Genomic DNA, 14237 nt, shown 5'->3' with positions numbered 1-14237 from the left:
TGAAATAAAAATAATTATTCAAAATACAAAATATCAAATAAAACATTTTCTGCATCAAATTTTTAAATTTTCATTTAAGATGCATTTGAGTCCCTATTACTTGCTTGTCCTGCTTTTGTGTCAAATTTCATACTTTAAATATGATAGAGTTAAGTGAATGTTGTAGACTCTTAAAATTCCATGCTTTCTTTTATAAATATAAATTTGAGTTGCTAAATTATATAATCTAATATGTGTTCCTAATGTGTACTGTATGTGTTAATGTGGCTTAATTTGTGCTTCTTTTCCGTAGATGATCATAGTCGAGTAAAACTGGATGTAACTGATGGTTCAGACTTTATTCATGCCAATTACATTGATGTAAGGTTTTGAATGATTTTAAACGAAGTATTATCTATCTAAATAATGTATATCAAAATAATGTTTTTCATGTGAATTTTCTAAAAGTTACTTATATAATTATGCTATAGAAAAATTTGTTTCTCAATGTCACAGTTTTATTTCTAATGGTTAATTTCTTGATTTATTTTTATAGCAATTAGAAGTGTCAATAATTAGCTCTTTACTAGTATTATATCCTCACTTTTGCCACAAAAAAGAAATAAAACTATTATTTAATATTTATATGAAGTTATTCAAAAGTATCATTTTCATAATAAAAATAAATTCACTAAAATTACAGCATATAAAAATTTTCACATTGAAGATAATATAAGTAAGGTGGAAGAAGATAATATAAGTAAAGAAGAAAATTTTTATATTGTTCTTTAAAGGACTAAATGCTTCTTCTACTAGGCTTTTTGTTTGATTGTATTAAATAGCTTTGAATTTATAAGATTCACACAATGATACTATTTATTTTTTCATCATTAAAAAAATTGAATGTAAAATAAGATTATTAGTAGTAATTATTAATTAATTTCTGTTATGAATTTTCAACAATAAGTTAGGAACAAATGTAGATACTAATGTTTATGTACTTCAATAGCAAATAAATAGAATCTATAAAAAATTGTCAGAATAGAAAATGTTTTAATAGAACATTGTTTTTCTTTATAGTTTTGGACAAAATATATGTTTAACTAAAAGATCAATTCACAAATTAGATTTCTTTTTGCAAATATATATTGAGTACAAGTGTTTATATGTTTTTATTTAATATTTAAGTATATAGCTATTTCACTTTGTTTTTAATTTTACTGTTTTGCTTTGCATATGAATTAAAATAAGATATTAAAATATTTTAAGAGTCTTTCATGCAATATTCAGACTTTTTTTTGTTTTTGGTTTTTATTGTCAAAATTTAGCTAAAAACTGAGATATATAAAAGACTCATTTTGGATTCTAAATAAAAATACTCTTTTATATCATTCATTCTTACTAGTTTTTGTAAGATTGTAAATTTATTAGCTTAAAAACTATGATGTTATTGTTACAATATAGAAAACAAAAGAATAAGGAATACATCATAATAGAATTAGTGAAAATATGTTTATTCATTTTTATTTAATATTGAATGTAAAGAAACTTTATTTGTAAATTTCAGAAACTCTGCTTTAACCATCCCAATTCAACAATTTCTTAAAATTAAAGGATTGATGAAGTAATCGAAACAGGAAGATAACTTTTCCTTTAAAAAAAAGTTATAGAGGATAATTTTTTTAAAAAACTAAATTTGAAATTTTCTGTAATTTATCTTTGAACTTGTCGATTATGGATTAGAAGAAAACTCAAGCACCATTTTTTATGTAATCTTTTATAAAGAAAAAGGAAAGCAATTTTTTTTCACTCTGCAACTAATTGTAACATAAAGTCTGTGATCTTTCTCTGTTATCCATTAAGTTATTATTCTTATTTTTCCATGTTAACAATCGATATACAAGGAAGTAAAACAATCAATCATCTGAACAGAGAAAGAAACAGTAATCCAATATAAGAAATGAAAGCTTTGCCATTTACTGCTATGATCGATCACTTGTTGCAAAAGTGAAAGCAAAACTTCTGCCAATTCAGCTACTATATTGCCAGTTAGGGAGAATTTAAAGAAATAAGTTTGCAGCCAACCACAATAAATGCTGCCATCTTTAGTACTTTCATTTACCGTTGCAAAATAAACTTTATCCAAGTTCTGTCTACATAAAATTTACATAATCTAGCATGTTTCTGGTGTTATCACATGTTAATCTCCCTTTTGAGGAAGTGCTGATTCAACAGTTTAGCCTCATTAACATATTCCATTAAAGTTTTTTTTTTTTTTTAAATCAAGAAATGTGCATAAGGAAATTTTTACAAATATTCAAGTTATTATTATAATATCTTCACAATATTGACCAGTATTCAGATTATTAAATGACATCTTGTAAATATTGAACAACATTTTGTGCTAGTAGAGTGATCAGGAATCTTTTTTGCTGCCATTTTTGTTAACTGTTGATTTTTTTTTTTTTTTTTTTTTTTGCACAGAATAGGTCTTGAAAAGAATTTAAATGTATTTTATATATTTATGAAATATTCATTAATAAAGAAATCAAATATTGGAAATAAATTAATATAATTTGAAATTTTTCTAGAAGAATTATATTTACTTTTAACTAGAATTCTAGCTAGGAAGAAAATTGATTTGGGTTAAGATATGGATATGAATCAGGATATGGGTGGGAATGAAAATAAATGAATATTATTTAAAATCCCCTTTCAATTAGAAACCATTACTTTACATCTTCACCTTGGAAGAGGGAACCTTATGTTTAGTATCAATAAATTCTTGGAATATGTACTGTATTGTAATGTTTGAAGCATAGAAAATGAATATCCAACTTATTCTTTTCATATATAAATATTTGTTATTTGTTTTCTGATGTATTATAAATGAGAAATTAAAATTTAAAAATATCTATTACATTTATTCTCAGATTGATATATTATTCTTATACGTAGGGTTACAAGCAGACTCAAAAATATATTGCCACTCAAGGTAAATTTTGTACATTGATTTATATATTTGTAATAAATTATTAAATTTTTAAAAACTTATTGTATTTAGATTATTAAACCTTTAATTATGTAGGAAATTATTTGCTTTTGAGATATCTTCAAATTATTTTCCATTGGTGATAATTATATAAGAACAATGCAAATAATAAATATTAAAAGTGACCTTTGAAATTAATGATTTTTTTTCAGTAATAATGATACACAACTCATTTCAAGTAGAAAGAAAAATTATACAACTGTTGATTATGTGAAATTACAACTTTTAAAATAATTATCTTTTTTTACTACTTAGTGTAATAATGATAATAAAATAACTGTAAAATCTTTTTAAAATTTATTTCAATATTATAAATTTTTATTTTTTGTTATACCTTATTTTAATATTTATAACTTTTTAAGATATGAAACATTATTTTTAAAATTCTTTTTTTTAAATATTTGTAATAAAATCAAAATAGTCACCAATTTTATATTTCAATTATGATTCTTGTATATATATATATATATATATATATATATATATATATATATATAATATGGTTTTAGGTCCAATGTATAATACAGTAACAGACTTTTGGTCTATGATTTGGAAAGAAAAGGTATCAAAAATTATAATGATTGCAAATATAATGGAAAATGGGAAGGTAAGTGAAAAACTTTTATAAATTTTATATAATATTGAAACTAATATCTTTATTTATGTTTTATTTTCTCTATAATGCATTTTTATATTAAAATTAAAATAGTTTGATATTGGATAATTGCAGATTCTATCTTTTCTATTTTTAATGTTTTTAAATATTTGTATTGATGATATCTCCATTTTGCTTGGTTCTCTTTAATTATTGTAATATTATAAAATTAAGATTAGTTATTTAATATTTCAAATTTTCTAATCCTTTTTGCCAAAATTGTCTTTTAGTTTTTGATGTAGGATTTTAAAGTCAAATCAACAAACTGATAACATTGTATTTCAGTTCTGCTACAAAACATGCTAGATTCAAGCATGTAAAATATTTAGACTTTGTCTATTTGAATGATTCTGTACCTTTTAAGAATTATTCTGTAATATTTATAGTTTTTTTCTATTACTTATGGTATGGACAATGTCATTAGAAAAACAATAAAATCGGTTATAAATATTTCTAAAACTTATTTTAATATGTTTGTAAATATGTAACAGTTTTTTAAAAGGATTCTTAAAGGATTTTTTTATATACAGTACACTTCCGATTATCCGCGGAATTGGGTGGCGCGGCCGCCGCGGATAACAAAAATCGCGGATAATCCGAAAAAAGCTAAAAACGGGTATAGCAAAAAAGAAAACAGTCATTCCAACTTTGAAAAATCGTTTTATGTACAATAAAACGTAAAATAAACAGCAGGAAATGTTTAACTAACGCTTAATATTTCAGTATATCACTCAAAACTAACCTAAAATGCATTTTGTTAATGAAAACAGAAAAGTGCTTTGTATTTACGAGAGGCGTCAAGGATACACAGAAAAATTAATACATATATACTGTTTTAATACTGTAATGTATTATGTAATTACAAAAGCATAACTGTAAAACTGCACCTTTTTGAAAAAATCAGTCAAAAAAAAAAAAGATAAAAACTTTGCGCGGCAGGCGCGGATAATCCGCATCGCGGATAACCCGCCCGCGGATAATCGGGAGTCTACTGTATATACAAAATAACTAGAAATTTCTATTTTTAAATAGTGGTATAAATTCAAAACATTATAAAAATTAAATATTAATTTTGTTTACATTCTTATGTCAATAGGATTTATTAGTATGGAGATTATAACTGCAATATGACTGATATTTTGCTTTGTACAAACAATTTTTGAAATAGCAATTTTCTTTTTCTTAAACAGTGTAAATGTGAAAAGTATTGGCCTGATGATGTTACTTCTTATGGCGATATCAAAATAACTCTGGAGAAAGAAGAATCATTTGCAGATTTTGTAATACGAACACTTAATGTTTCAAAGGTAAATTTTGTTGAAAAAATCAAAGTATTAAACAATATTGTCAGTTAGCTGCTAGTATAAAGCTTGTATCATAGTGCTTAGTTTAAAATTTACTACAATAAATGTTATATAGAGGATTAACTTTATAGTGATTTTGGGTTTAACTCTCAAAATTACTACCAGTGCTGATAGCCCTGCTGGACATCCTTTATTTTTTTCATCTGCATAGTAGCTTAAGAATTTCTTTGCTCTCTCTGTTTGGTGAGACTATAATTTTTATTTTAACCAAACAAAAATAATCTGCTCTTCTATTATTCTCTTAAATCTACTTTTGCTTCTACTTCTTAATCTGTTACTGTTCTTTGTAGAATCTGTTTTTTTTAAGTCGAAATCAATTTCAAAACAGTGTTTCTTATGATTCTTCAAAGCACATACTAAGATATTACTTTTTATTTTCTTGTATATGAAGTATAGGGAAAGAATCAATCCGATATTTTGAATAAGCATCTTGTTTTAGACCTCTTTCAGTTCGAAAAACATATTTAAAAATGCCTGTTTGTTTGTAACAAAGATAATTCAAAAACGCTTTCAGCTGGATGGGTGAAATTTGGTACACAGTCTATATCAAATTTGTAGATATCTGTCAAAATTTTAGCAACATCCGTTCAGAGGAAGTCTATTTGTTCGAATATAAGTTAACAAGATAACAACAAAACGATGAAGCTAGATAGATAAAATATGGTAAGAATATTTAAAGACTACATAGGCATCTATCAAATTTTGAGCCAAATCCACTGAGAGGTTGACCGTTTGTTACTTTGTAATTTAAGAAACATGTAAATGTAATAACTCAAAAAACACAATGACGTAAATAAATCAAATTTATTATGCGATTTATTATGCGATCAGTGTCGAAAAACATGTCTAAAAGACAATTCGGATATTATGTTCGGTATTTGGGCACAATTAACTGCAAGCCAGAGATTAATCGCCAAACAACTCAATAGATATGTTCAGTAAAAAAAGTTAAATTCACGCCAAAGATTAATATTTCATAACTATTGTACATTATGCCATACAAGGCATTCTCTGGGGTAACACCTTCATTAGAGAGGGTGCGAGAAAATTTTAGAGATACCACTGTTGCTGATTTAAAATTTCGTATTAATTACAATAATTTTGGGTTAAAAATGTTTGTAAATATAATGAAAATATTTTGTGAAGTTAGTTTGAAAAAGTTTTTTAATGAAATGATAAATGATAATCTCCATATTGCTTTTTTTTTTTTTTTTTTTTTTTGTGAAAAAAGTTGTTAGTAGTACTTATGATATTTGTTTTTGATATATTCTGTTAGAAATGTGCTTCTAAATCTGTCAAAATAGAAGAATGGGCAGTATGCATAGCAATATGCTTATAAATTATTTTGAAGTAAAGCTATCCTTTGCTCTAAATGAATTATATTCACTGAGAAATTAATTTGTTAATGACAATTTTTCTTAGTTTGTCAATTGTTCAAAGTGTATTTCAAGATAGATTAACTTTATGTATTTCTTTTTATTTAAAAAGTTTGATAATAAATGTATATTTTGTAGACTACATGCTTGAAACTTCATATCAGAATTGTTTAATTACTCCTTTACATTACTGAGAATGAATTATATAATCATGGAAGTTTAAGAAATTTTGTTTCTTGTTTAAAGATTTATAACCAAAATTAGTTTTAATGGGAAACATTATATCTTGGAGTTGACGATGCAAAATTTTATTTTGAGCAAGCAAATTATGGGGAAAGGAAAAAATATTTATTATAATGTGCAATTTTTATTATTATTATTATTTATTAATTAATATTTTCTCATTAAGTTTTAAGTAATTAATAGCAAATCTAATCTTCAAATCATCTTATTGCTTTTCAAATTGCCTTATTTCTTTTTGCAATTCATTAAAAAAAAATTTATGATTTGTATAATTTTATCTATTCTCTGTTATAAATTCATCAATCAGGATTGTTCTCAAACAGTCCAAATGTAATTTTATTAAGTGGTGTATATCCATGTTTTTTTTTAATGAATCCTTTGCCTATAAAATTATTTATATAAACAGATTTTTATTCTTTCTCTTCAATAATTGAAATGCAGCATTTGAAATTGTTTGAAGAAAAGTAAACATTAAGAAAGGAAGGATTTTCAAAAATAATAAAAATCTTATAATACTGCTATATTTTGATTTTTGTGCATTTGTATACTGTATTTGATAATAATTAGCAATCCTAATTTTCAGGATGAAAAAAACAGAGAAATAAAGCACTTTCATTTTGTTTCATGGCCTGACCATGATGTTCCTCTGAATACAACACCATTTATGAATTTCTTAAAGAGAGTACGAAATTATAATTCATCCTGCAGTTCACCAGTAGTAATTCATTGTAGGTAAGTATAATATTTAGCTTTACATAGTTAAAATTCTATTTGTTTTAGTTCATTGTATAATTTTACTTTATGTATATTTTAAAATAAAAATAGATTGAGATTGATTTTTATGGGAATTGTACTGAATTTCTCTTTTAAACTTCCATCGTAGTTTAAATCAGTGAGATGAAATAAAATTTTCATTTATAGAAGTGTAGTTTCATTTGATATTTTAACTTTTTTCTAGTGGCGATAGCTTCCACCTTGCAGAATTTTGTCATTTCTTTTTGGAAATAATAATTATTATTATAAGTTAAAAAGTAGCTTTGGTTTTTTTTGTTTTTCAGTTTTTTTTTTAAATATGTAAATCTTGGGAATTGTCAAAAGTATAAGTTTCAATGTTCAGTGCTTGCGATTTTTTTCATAGTCAACATCTTGGCTTTTGTGCCAAAATAATAATAATAATAATAATAGTGAAAAATTGCTATTGAATAAAGACTTGCCTTTCATAAAAACATTGAGATTTAAAACCTTAATAAAGAAACATAAATTTTTAAAAAGTTTGATTTTGGATGAATTAAAAAAAAAGTTGTGGGTAAGAAGTTTTTAAATCAAAGAAGAATTGAGATTATATGCAAAAAAAATAGCTAGTCTAAATATTTTCAAAACATGGATAAGCATAGATTCTAAGCTGGGAATGATGAAATAAATAAAAAAAAGAAAGAGAGAGAGAGAACATCTTATAGATGAAATAAATGAATTAAAATCAAAAAGTGAGAAAATTAAAGAAACTATTTCTACACTACAGAAGTCTGTGAACAAACTGATTGATAAGTTAGAAAAGAATAAAGATTTTCAATACCAGTAAAATTAAATCATTTTAGGTATTGAGGTTTAAAAGAACAACTAAAATTGCAAATTTAAAGCATTTTAATGGCTTAGTTTTCCTGTTTCATTTGTTTTGGTTTGATTAAAGGTTTGCTGATTTATATTTATTTCCTGTATTTTTCCTTCATTCGAAAAACATTGATCAGAAGTAAATTTAAAAATTTGTATGCGATTGAGAATTTTATTAATTTTATATATATTTTGTTTCAATTGAAATGAATGTGTTTGTGGAGTACCTATAGTAACATGCATGAAATTAGCATCAGTTGTGTAATGATTAATGTCATGGGCACTTGTACTAACATTTTGAAACCCACTTTGGCTAATTAACTACAAGAGGAGTATTCTACACTTAAGTATCCAAAAGGAATGCCAAAAAGTAGCAAATGTTAATTGTGAAAATATTTTAATTAAATTTATCACTCAATTTTTATGTGTACTGTATACAAGGACCATAAATGCATTCTGTATCTATGGTCCTTGAAGTTTCTTCTAAAATTCCTTGAAAGTCATTAAAAGCTCCTTAAAGTTTTTTCTGTAGAAAGAGAAAAATTAAGAATCCTTTGGAAAAATAATCGCTCTACCTTACATCAAAGTTTGCTTGATGAAATGTGAAAAACAATCATCATGCCAACAGTAACATCATACTTCATGATTTAGACTTATCATCTCAAAGCAGTGGGCAAGGATTTCCTGTTTACTTAAACTCTATTTTGTATTTACCTAATAATTAGAGAAAGGGTCAGGCTTACACAGTCTCTTTAAGTACTTTTTTGTTTGTTATTTAATTAATTTGAAAAAAAAATGATAATTAATTCAGTGGCGATGTTTTATTCTGTCTACTAATAGAATTCTTTGTACATCATTCAGAAGTTATTTATTCTTTGCAAATTGATATCACATGAATGTCATTAAATATATTTAGCATCTACAAATTATTAGAAACATTTTCTCATGATCTGGATTATTCGTTTCTTTCTTTCTTTCTTTTATTACTAACTATCTGGATTATTACAAACTATCAAAAGCTAACAAATATCCATTCAATGGTCTTGTTTCTTTCATGAATACCTTTCGTTTTCTTTGACAAATCCATATCTTCATCCTTGATTTTTCTTTTAATAATATCACTCAATCAATTATAATTAATATTTTTAATTCTAGATAAAATCCCATAAAGGATATATATTTTCAAAAAACAAATAATTATAAAGAAATTTTAAAAAGTTAAACTATTATTCTGAAATGACTGCATTATTTTTCAGTGCAGGCATTGGACGTACAGGAACTGTTATTTTATTTGAAAATGCATTCCAAATGGGCATTGAAGAAAATCAAGTCGACCTCCTTGGCCAGTTGTGTTGCATGCGGAAGCAACGCATGAATATTGTTGAAAACTTTGTATGCTTGATTCATTTATCTATAACAACAGCAAAATAGCTTTTAACTTTTTTAGAGTGAATTTTTATGTAAAACATTGACAATTAAATAATAAATAGCTAATTATAAACAAATATGCAATTTTCCTTCAGAATATGAATATATATAATTTATATTAAGATTAAATTCCTAATATGTGAACAAATAATATATATATATTTTTTTAATTTAGCAATTTTTTTTCTATTTCTTGAAAAAATGTAATTTTAATCATAATCAGGAAGGATAATATCTTCTTGCCTTATATAAAGTCATATAGTATATCAAGCATACAATGAGACTAATGGCTTAAATCATTGATTGCTCATCTTATGTATAATAAAATTTTACTACTAATTTAATTAGCCTTTACCTTTGAAGATATACTTGTTTTATTAGTTTAAACTGCTTTCTTTTTTTTCTAAAATTACTGAATCCAGTATTATTGATTGACTATCTTGCTTTATGAAATTTTAAAATGTATTTGATTTTTATGGAAATCAAATTATTATTTTTTTAAATATTTCATTATTCTAGAAAAGCATATTTTTTTCTTTGATCTAAAGGAAATAACTTTGATTGAAATGAAATACTGATGAAATAGTTAAATCTTCATTTTGGACATTAATTCTTTTACATTATGTGTTTGAATCTAGAATGGAATTGTATCGCAGAAATAAATTTTATAGAAAAAAAATCTTGATTCAAATGTATTAAATTGTACTTTTAGCAAAGTCTGTGATGCAATTCAGGGGAATTTTGTAGAATAATCCAACATCTTATGAAAATATTTTATATTTTCATTATTTATTTTTAAATGTAAACAAATTGCTGAAATAAAAATTAACAACTATTAATAGATTTTATTTTGCAATAGGATCAGTATATTTTTGTGTATCAAGCACTAGTGGAAGCATTATGTATTGGAAATACAACTATAGCTTCTCATAACTTTCTAAAAGAATATTCTGCATTGGTAAAACCCAATGAAGAAACAGATGTGTCAACAATTCATGATGAATTTGAAGTAAATATTATTATTTTTTTTATTAATTTTTAATTCATGGATATTATAATATTTGAAAATAATAGAACACATATTTCATGTAATTTCAATAAATTTTAATTTGTGTGTTTATTCTATATTTAGATATTTAAAATAACATGATATCACAAAAATATCTATCTGGAAAATTTAATGAAAATAAAAAACAAGTCATTTGGCACATGGAAATAAAAAGTGAAGGGGGGAAAAAATACGAATTATAGAGATTTCGATTAAATTTTGTGAAAAGACAACGTTATTATAGAAATCCAAATTAAGTGTCTATTAAAAAAAAGAAGAAAATATTATTTTTTCAATCTTTAATTTTGCAAAGCAGAATAGATTTTATTGAAGCTTTACACTGAAATATTGAGATCCTAGAAAAGCATAGATATTATTGCCAAGATAGATGCTATTCTGATTAAAAAGATTAAAATTTTAAATAAAAAATAAATTATATATTACTTGTTCAGCATTCTGGGAGTTAAAAAACCCATTATTTAAAATCAGCGAAAGACGAATTGATTTAGTTATAAAATCCGATGTAGTTTAACTATGTAAAATGATTTCTAGAAGTTCTGCAGATGATGAAGAATATAATTTGAACCATTATAAAAGAAAGAGGAAGCGAATGTAAAAACGAAGAACTTGGAAACATGAAAAGAGGCGAGTTAGAGTTTTTGAGATATTAAAACTTGAATTTGAAGAAAGAACCAAAAGAATGCAGCCTATCGATTCTATGCAATTATCTTATCAATCTGTGAAGATCAGAATTTCCAATATCCTGTCACACTTTAATCCAAAAAAGATAAAATAAGTTTATTTTTGATGTTATTGAAACATCGATTTAAAATTATGAGTATAATTAATATTCCTCAACTTAATGCTAGAGAACAAGAAAAAAATACTCGTATCTGAAGTGTGAGCAAATAAAAACTTTTATTTTATAAAACTTTGAACTAAGAGAAGAAAAATCTAACAGCTATTTAATGAACACTAAAATGATTCTGTATAGTAAAAATTAAAGATTTTAGATTTAAATAATTTAGTGTATTTCGTTTATTGTACTATATTTTTAGAAATTTATACAAATAAAGCACTTTTTTCAGTTAAGCTAATAACTTTTTTTTTCTTTTTGTATTTCCATTTATTTGTACTCTGTTGTAAAAAAGAATTTTGAATGTGCTCTTTTTAGAATTTAATTAATAATGTTATAATAAATTTTGTCTTTCTCGATGAATGAGATTCGTTTGGAAATATGACTGATTATAACCCCCCCCCCTCCAAAAAAACTGGAAGGAATTTTTCTTTTTTTCTAAAATAGTAATTAGTGAAGATTTTTACCTATTGGTAAGAGGATTGGTACCATATCTCTCTTAACTAATAATAATACTCTAATCATGTAATATTGCAAGTCATATTACAATTTATTTAAAAGTGGTTTTAATATATGATTTTTAAATTTTTTTTTGTAATTTTTATATTTTAGAAAGTTTCTAAATATCATATCATTGCCTTTGAAATTATTTATTGATTTGGGTTCCCCCCGCCCCTCGACTTGTCTATTCATGCTGAGTTTTCCAAAGTTTTCTTTGACTGGTTTTATTTTTACACAATTTCTTTCTTTCTTCCTTTAAGTAAGGAAAAAATTTTGTAAACAAGTTTGAAATGCAAAAATCTTCCATCAGCTTGACACTGCAATGTAGAATTTGAGACTCCTTAGGTTTCAAAGAGTCACAAAGCAAACCGCCTCCAACGCCTGTGGGGAAAATTGGTATTGAACCCATCTCATGTATCTTATTGTCTTTTATTTTAATTATTTATTTTTTTCATTCTTATTAATTAATTTTTTATTTCATTTGATTCTTTTCATTTTAATTAATTTGAAATTTTGATTTACATTAACATACTAATAAGATTTTTAAAAAACTTCTTGTGAGTATGCTCAAAAATTTTGTTTTAAATTACACTAAAGTTAGCATTCAAATTAAATTAAAAAGTGGTGCTTATTTATAAATTCGACATCTTAAAGAGGTTTTATTTAGTCAGATAAAGGTAGATGAGTGAAATATTTTTATTGGCTAAATTATAAAGATATACAAACTGATATAGATACTTCATTTACGAGCAGTCCAATCATCACATTCTTAGAAAAATTAGGAATAAAAAATGATTAGAAGTTTTATGTATCTGGGATGGATTATTTACTATGAGTAATAAACAACTATTTATTTAGAAACCCTGAGCCTTTGATTTTTTTTTTTTATGTCGGAGTGTTGACAGTTATTTAATTTTGTGGTTTCATTTGACTATAAAGGCCGTTCAATCAAAATTATTGAAATTATCATCCAGTTTAAATTAGTATTACAACATTATTTTAGTTATATTCCTAATTAATTACCATTTGCAAATTTCATATTATGTTTTTTTTTTTTCTTATTCTGAAAAAGTTGTGGTGCATTATAATTTTAATAACATCCAATTCTTCTATTCAGATTATGTTAAGGAGGGTTTTTTCCCATTTTGCTTAAAGTTATTTTAAAATTTTAGCTGGACATTTGTTTATACTTGATATAATGAAATCAACATTTTAAAAAGTGATCTGCAGCTATGCATTTTGCTATTTCAGTATGCCAAAATTTTCTGTTTAAAACTACATATATAAAGGTTAAATTAAAATCAATAAAAAAAAATACTAGATTTTAAAACATTAGAGGGGAAAGGCAGCTCCAAAACTTGCATTGTCTATGAGCATCTAGAAGGATTAATCATCCTTCTGTCGAAACCACTTCTTTGAATCTCGAAATTTTTTTAATGTTTATGTTTTGAAGCAAGCCTTGATTGAAAGAAGAAACTCCTCTCAGCTCTATTTGCTTTAAGAACTATTATGTTCTGAAGTACTATATTAACGCTTTCCAAATCAATTTATGGTTGAAATCTTAGAACTCCTATAACCCTATTTTATGTATATTGATTAGATACCAAAGCATGAAGGAAATAATATTGTTTACTATATTTCCAGTGGATTACAAAACTGTAGAGTTGATTCAGGTGAAATGCATACCTAAAGAAAAGTATGGTATAATCATAAAACTATCAAAGAAAATATAGTGAAAAGAATTTAGCATTACTAACATTAGCGAAGAAGCTAAACAGATTAGTAGTTAAATAGAAAGATCCTTGGGAAATTGAGAAGAAATATTGAGAATTTAATTAAATTGTGAGTTTCAAAGTAAAATTGTACTAACTATATTAACATGTTAAAACTTTGTCATTAGTAAGCTGAATTAATTTACCTTATGATTACAAAAGATAATCTAAAAATTTCCTAAAAATAGACCCAGTGCCAACATTGTTTGATTTTGAGGAAATTAAAGAAAGTTTCTTTTAAATGAATAATGAATCCAATTTAATTTTGCTGCAAACTGTACTACCTATGTTACCACAGTAAAATTTTGTAAAGAATTATCTGAAAAGTTAATAAAAATTTCTCCATAATTTGTTG

At 24.6% G+C, this 14237-nt stretch overlaps 1 protein-coding gene across 3 annotated transcripts in view; it reads left to right on the top strand.

Moving 5' to 3' along the window:
* LOC129990536 (receptor-type tyrosine-protein phosphatase T-like) overlaps window positions 1-14237 on the top strand; it is a 94506-nt gene that overhangs the window by 66702 nt on the left and 13567 nt on the right. For all 3 annotated transcript variants that reach the window (XM_056098164.1, XM_056098166.1, XM_056098165.1), the window contains 7 exons: window positions 293-360; window positions 2938-2974; window positions 3541-3638; window positions 4877-4993; window positions 7253-7401; window positions 9534-9669; window positions 10565-10714. In XM_056098164.1, coding sequence (XP_055954139.1) covers window positions 293-360; window positions 2938-2974; window positions 3541-3638; window positions 4877-4993; window positions 7253-7401; window positions 9534-9669; window positions 10565-10714 — 755 coding nt within the window. The remainder of the gene's footprint in view (window positions 1-292; window positions 361-2937; window positions 2975-3540; window positions 3639-4876; window positions 4994-7252; window positions 7402-9533; window positions 9670-10564; window positions 10715-14237) is intronic.

Source organism: Argiope bruennichi, chromosome 2 (genome assembly GCF_947563725.1).
Source record: "Argiope bruennichi chromosome 2, qqArgBrue1.1, whole genome shotgun sequence".
NCBI lineage: Eukaryota > Metazoa > Arthropoda > Arachnida > Araneae > Araneidae > Argiope > Argiope bruennichi.
The sequence above is the reverse complement of the archived record's forward strand: the minus strand, read 5'-3'. Positions and strand labels throughout refer to the sequence as shown.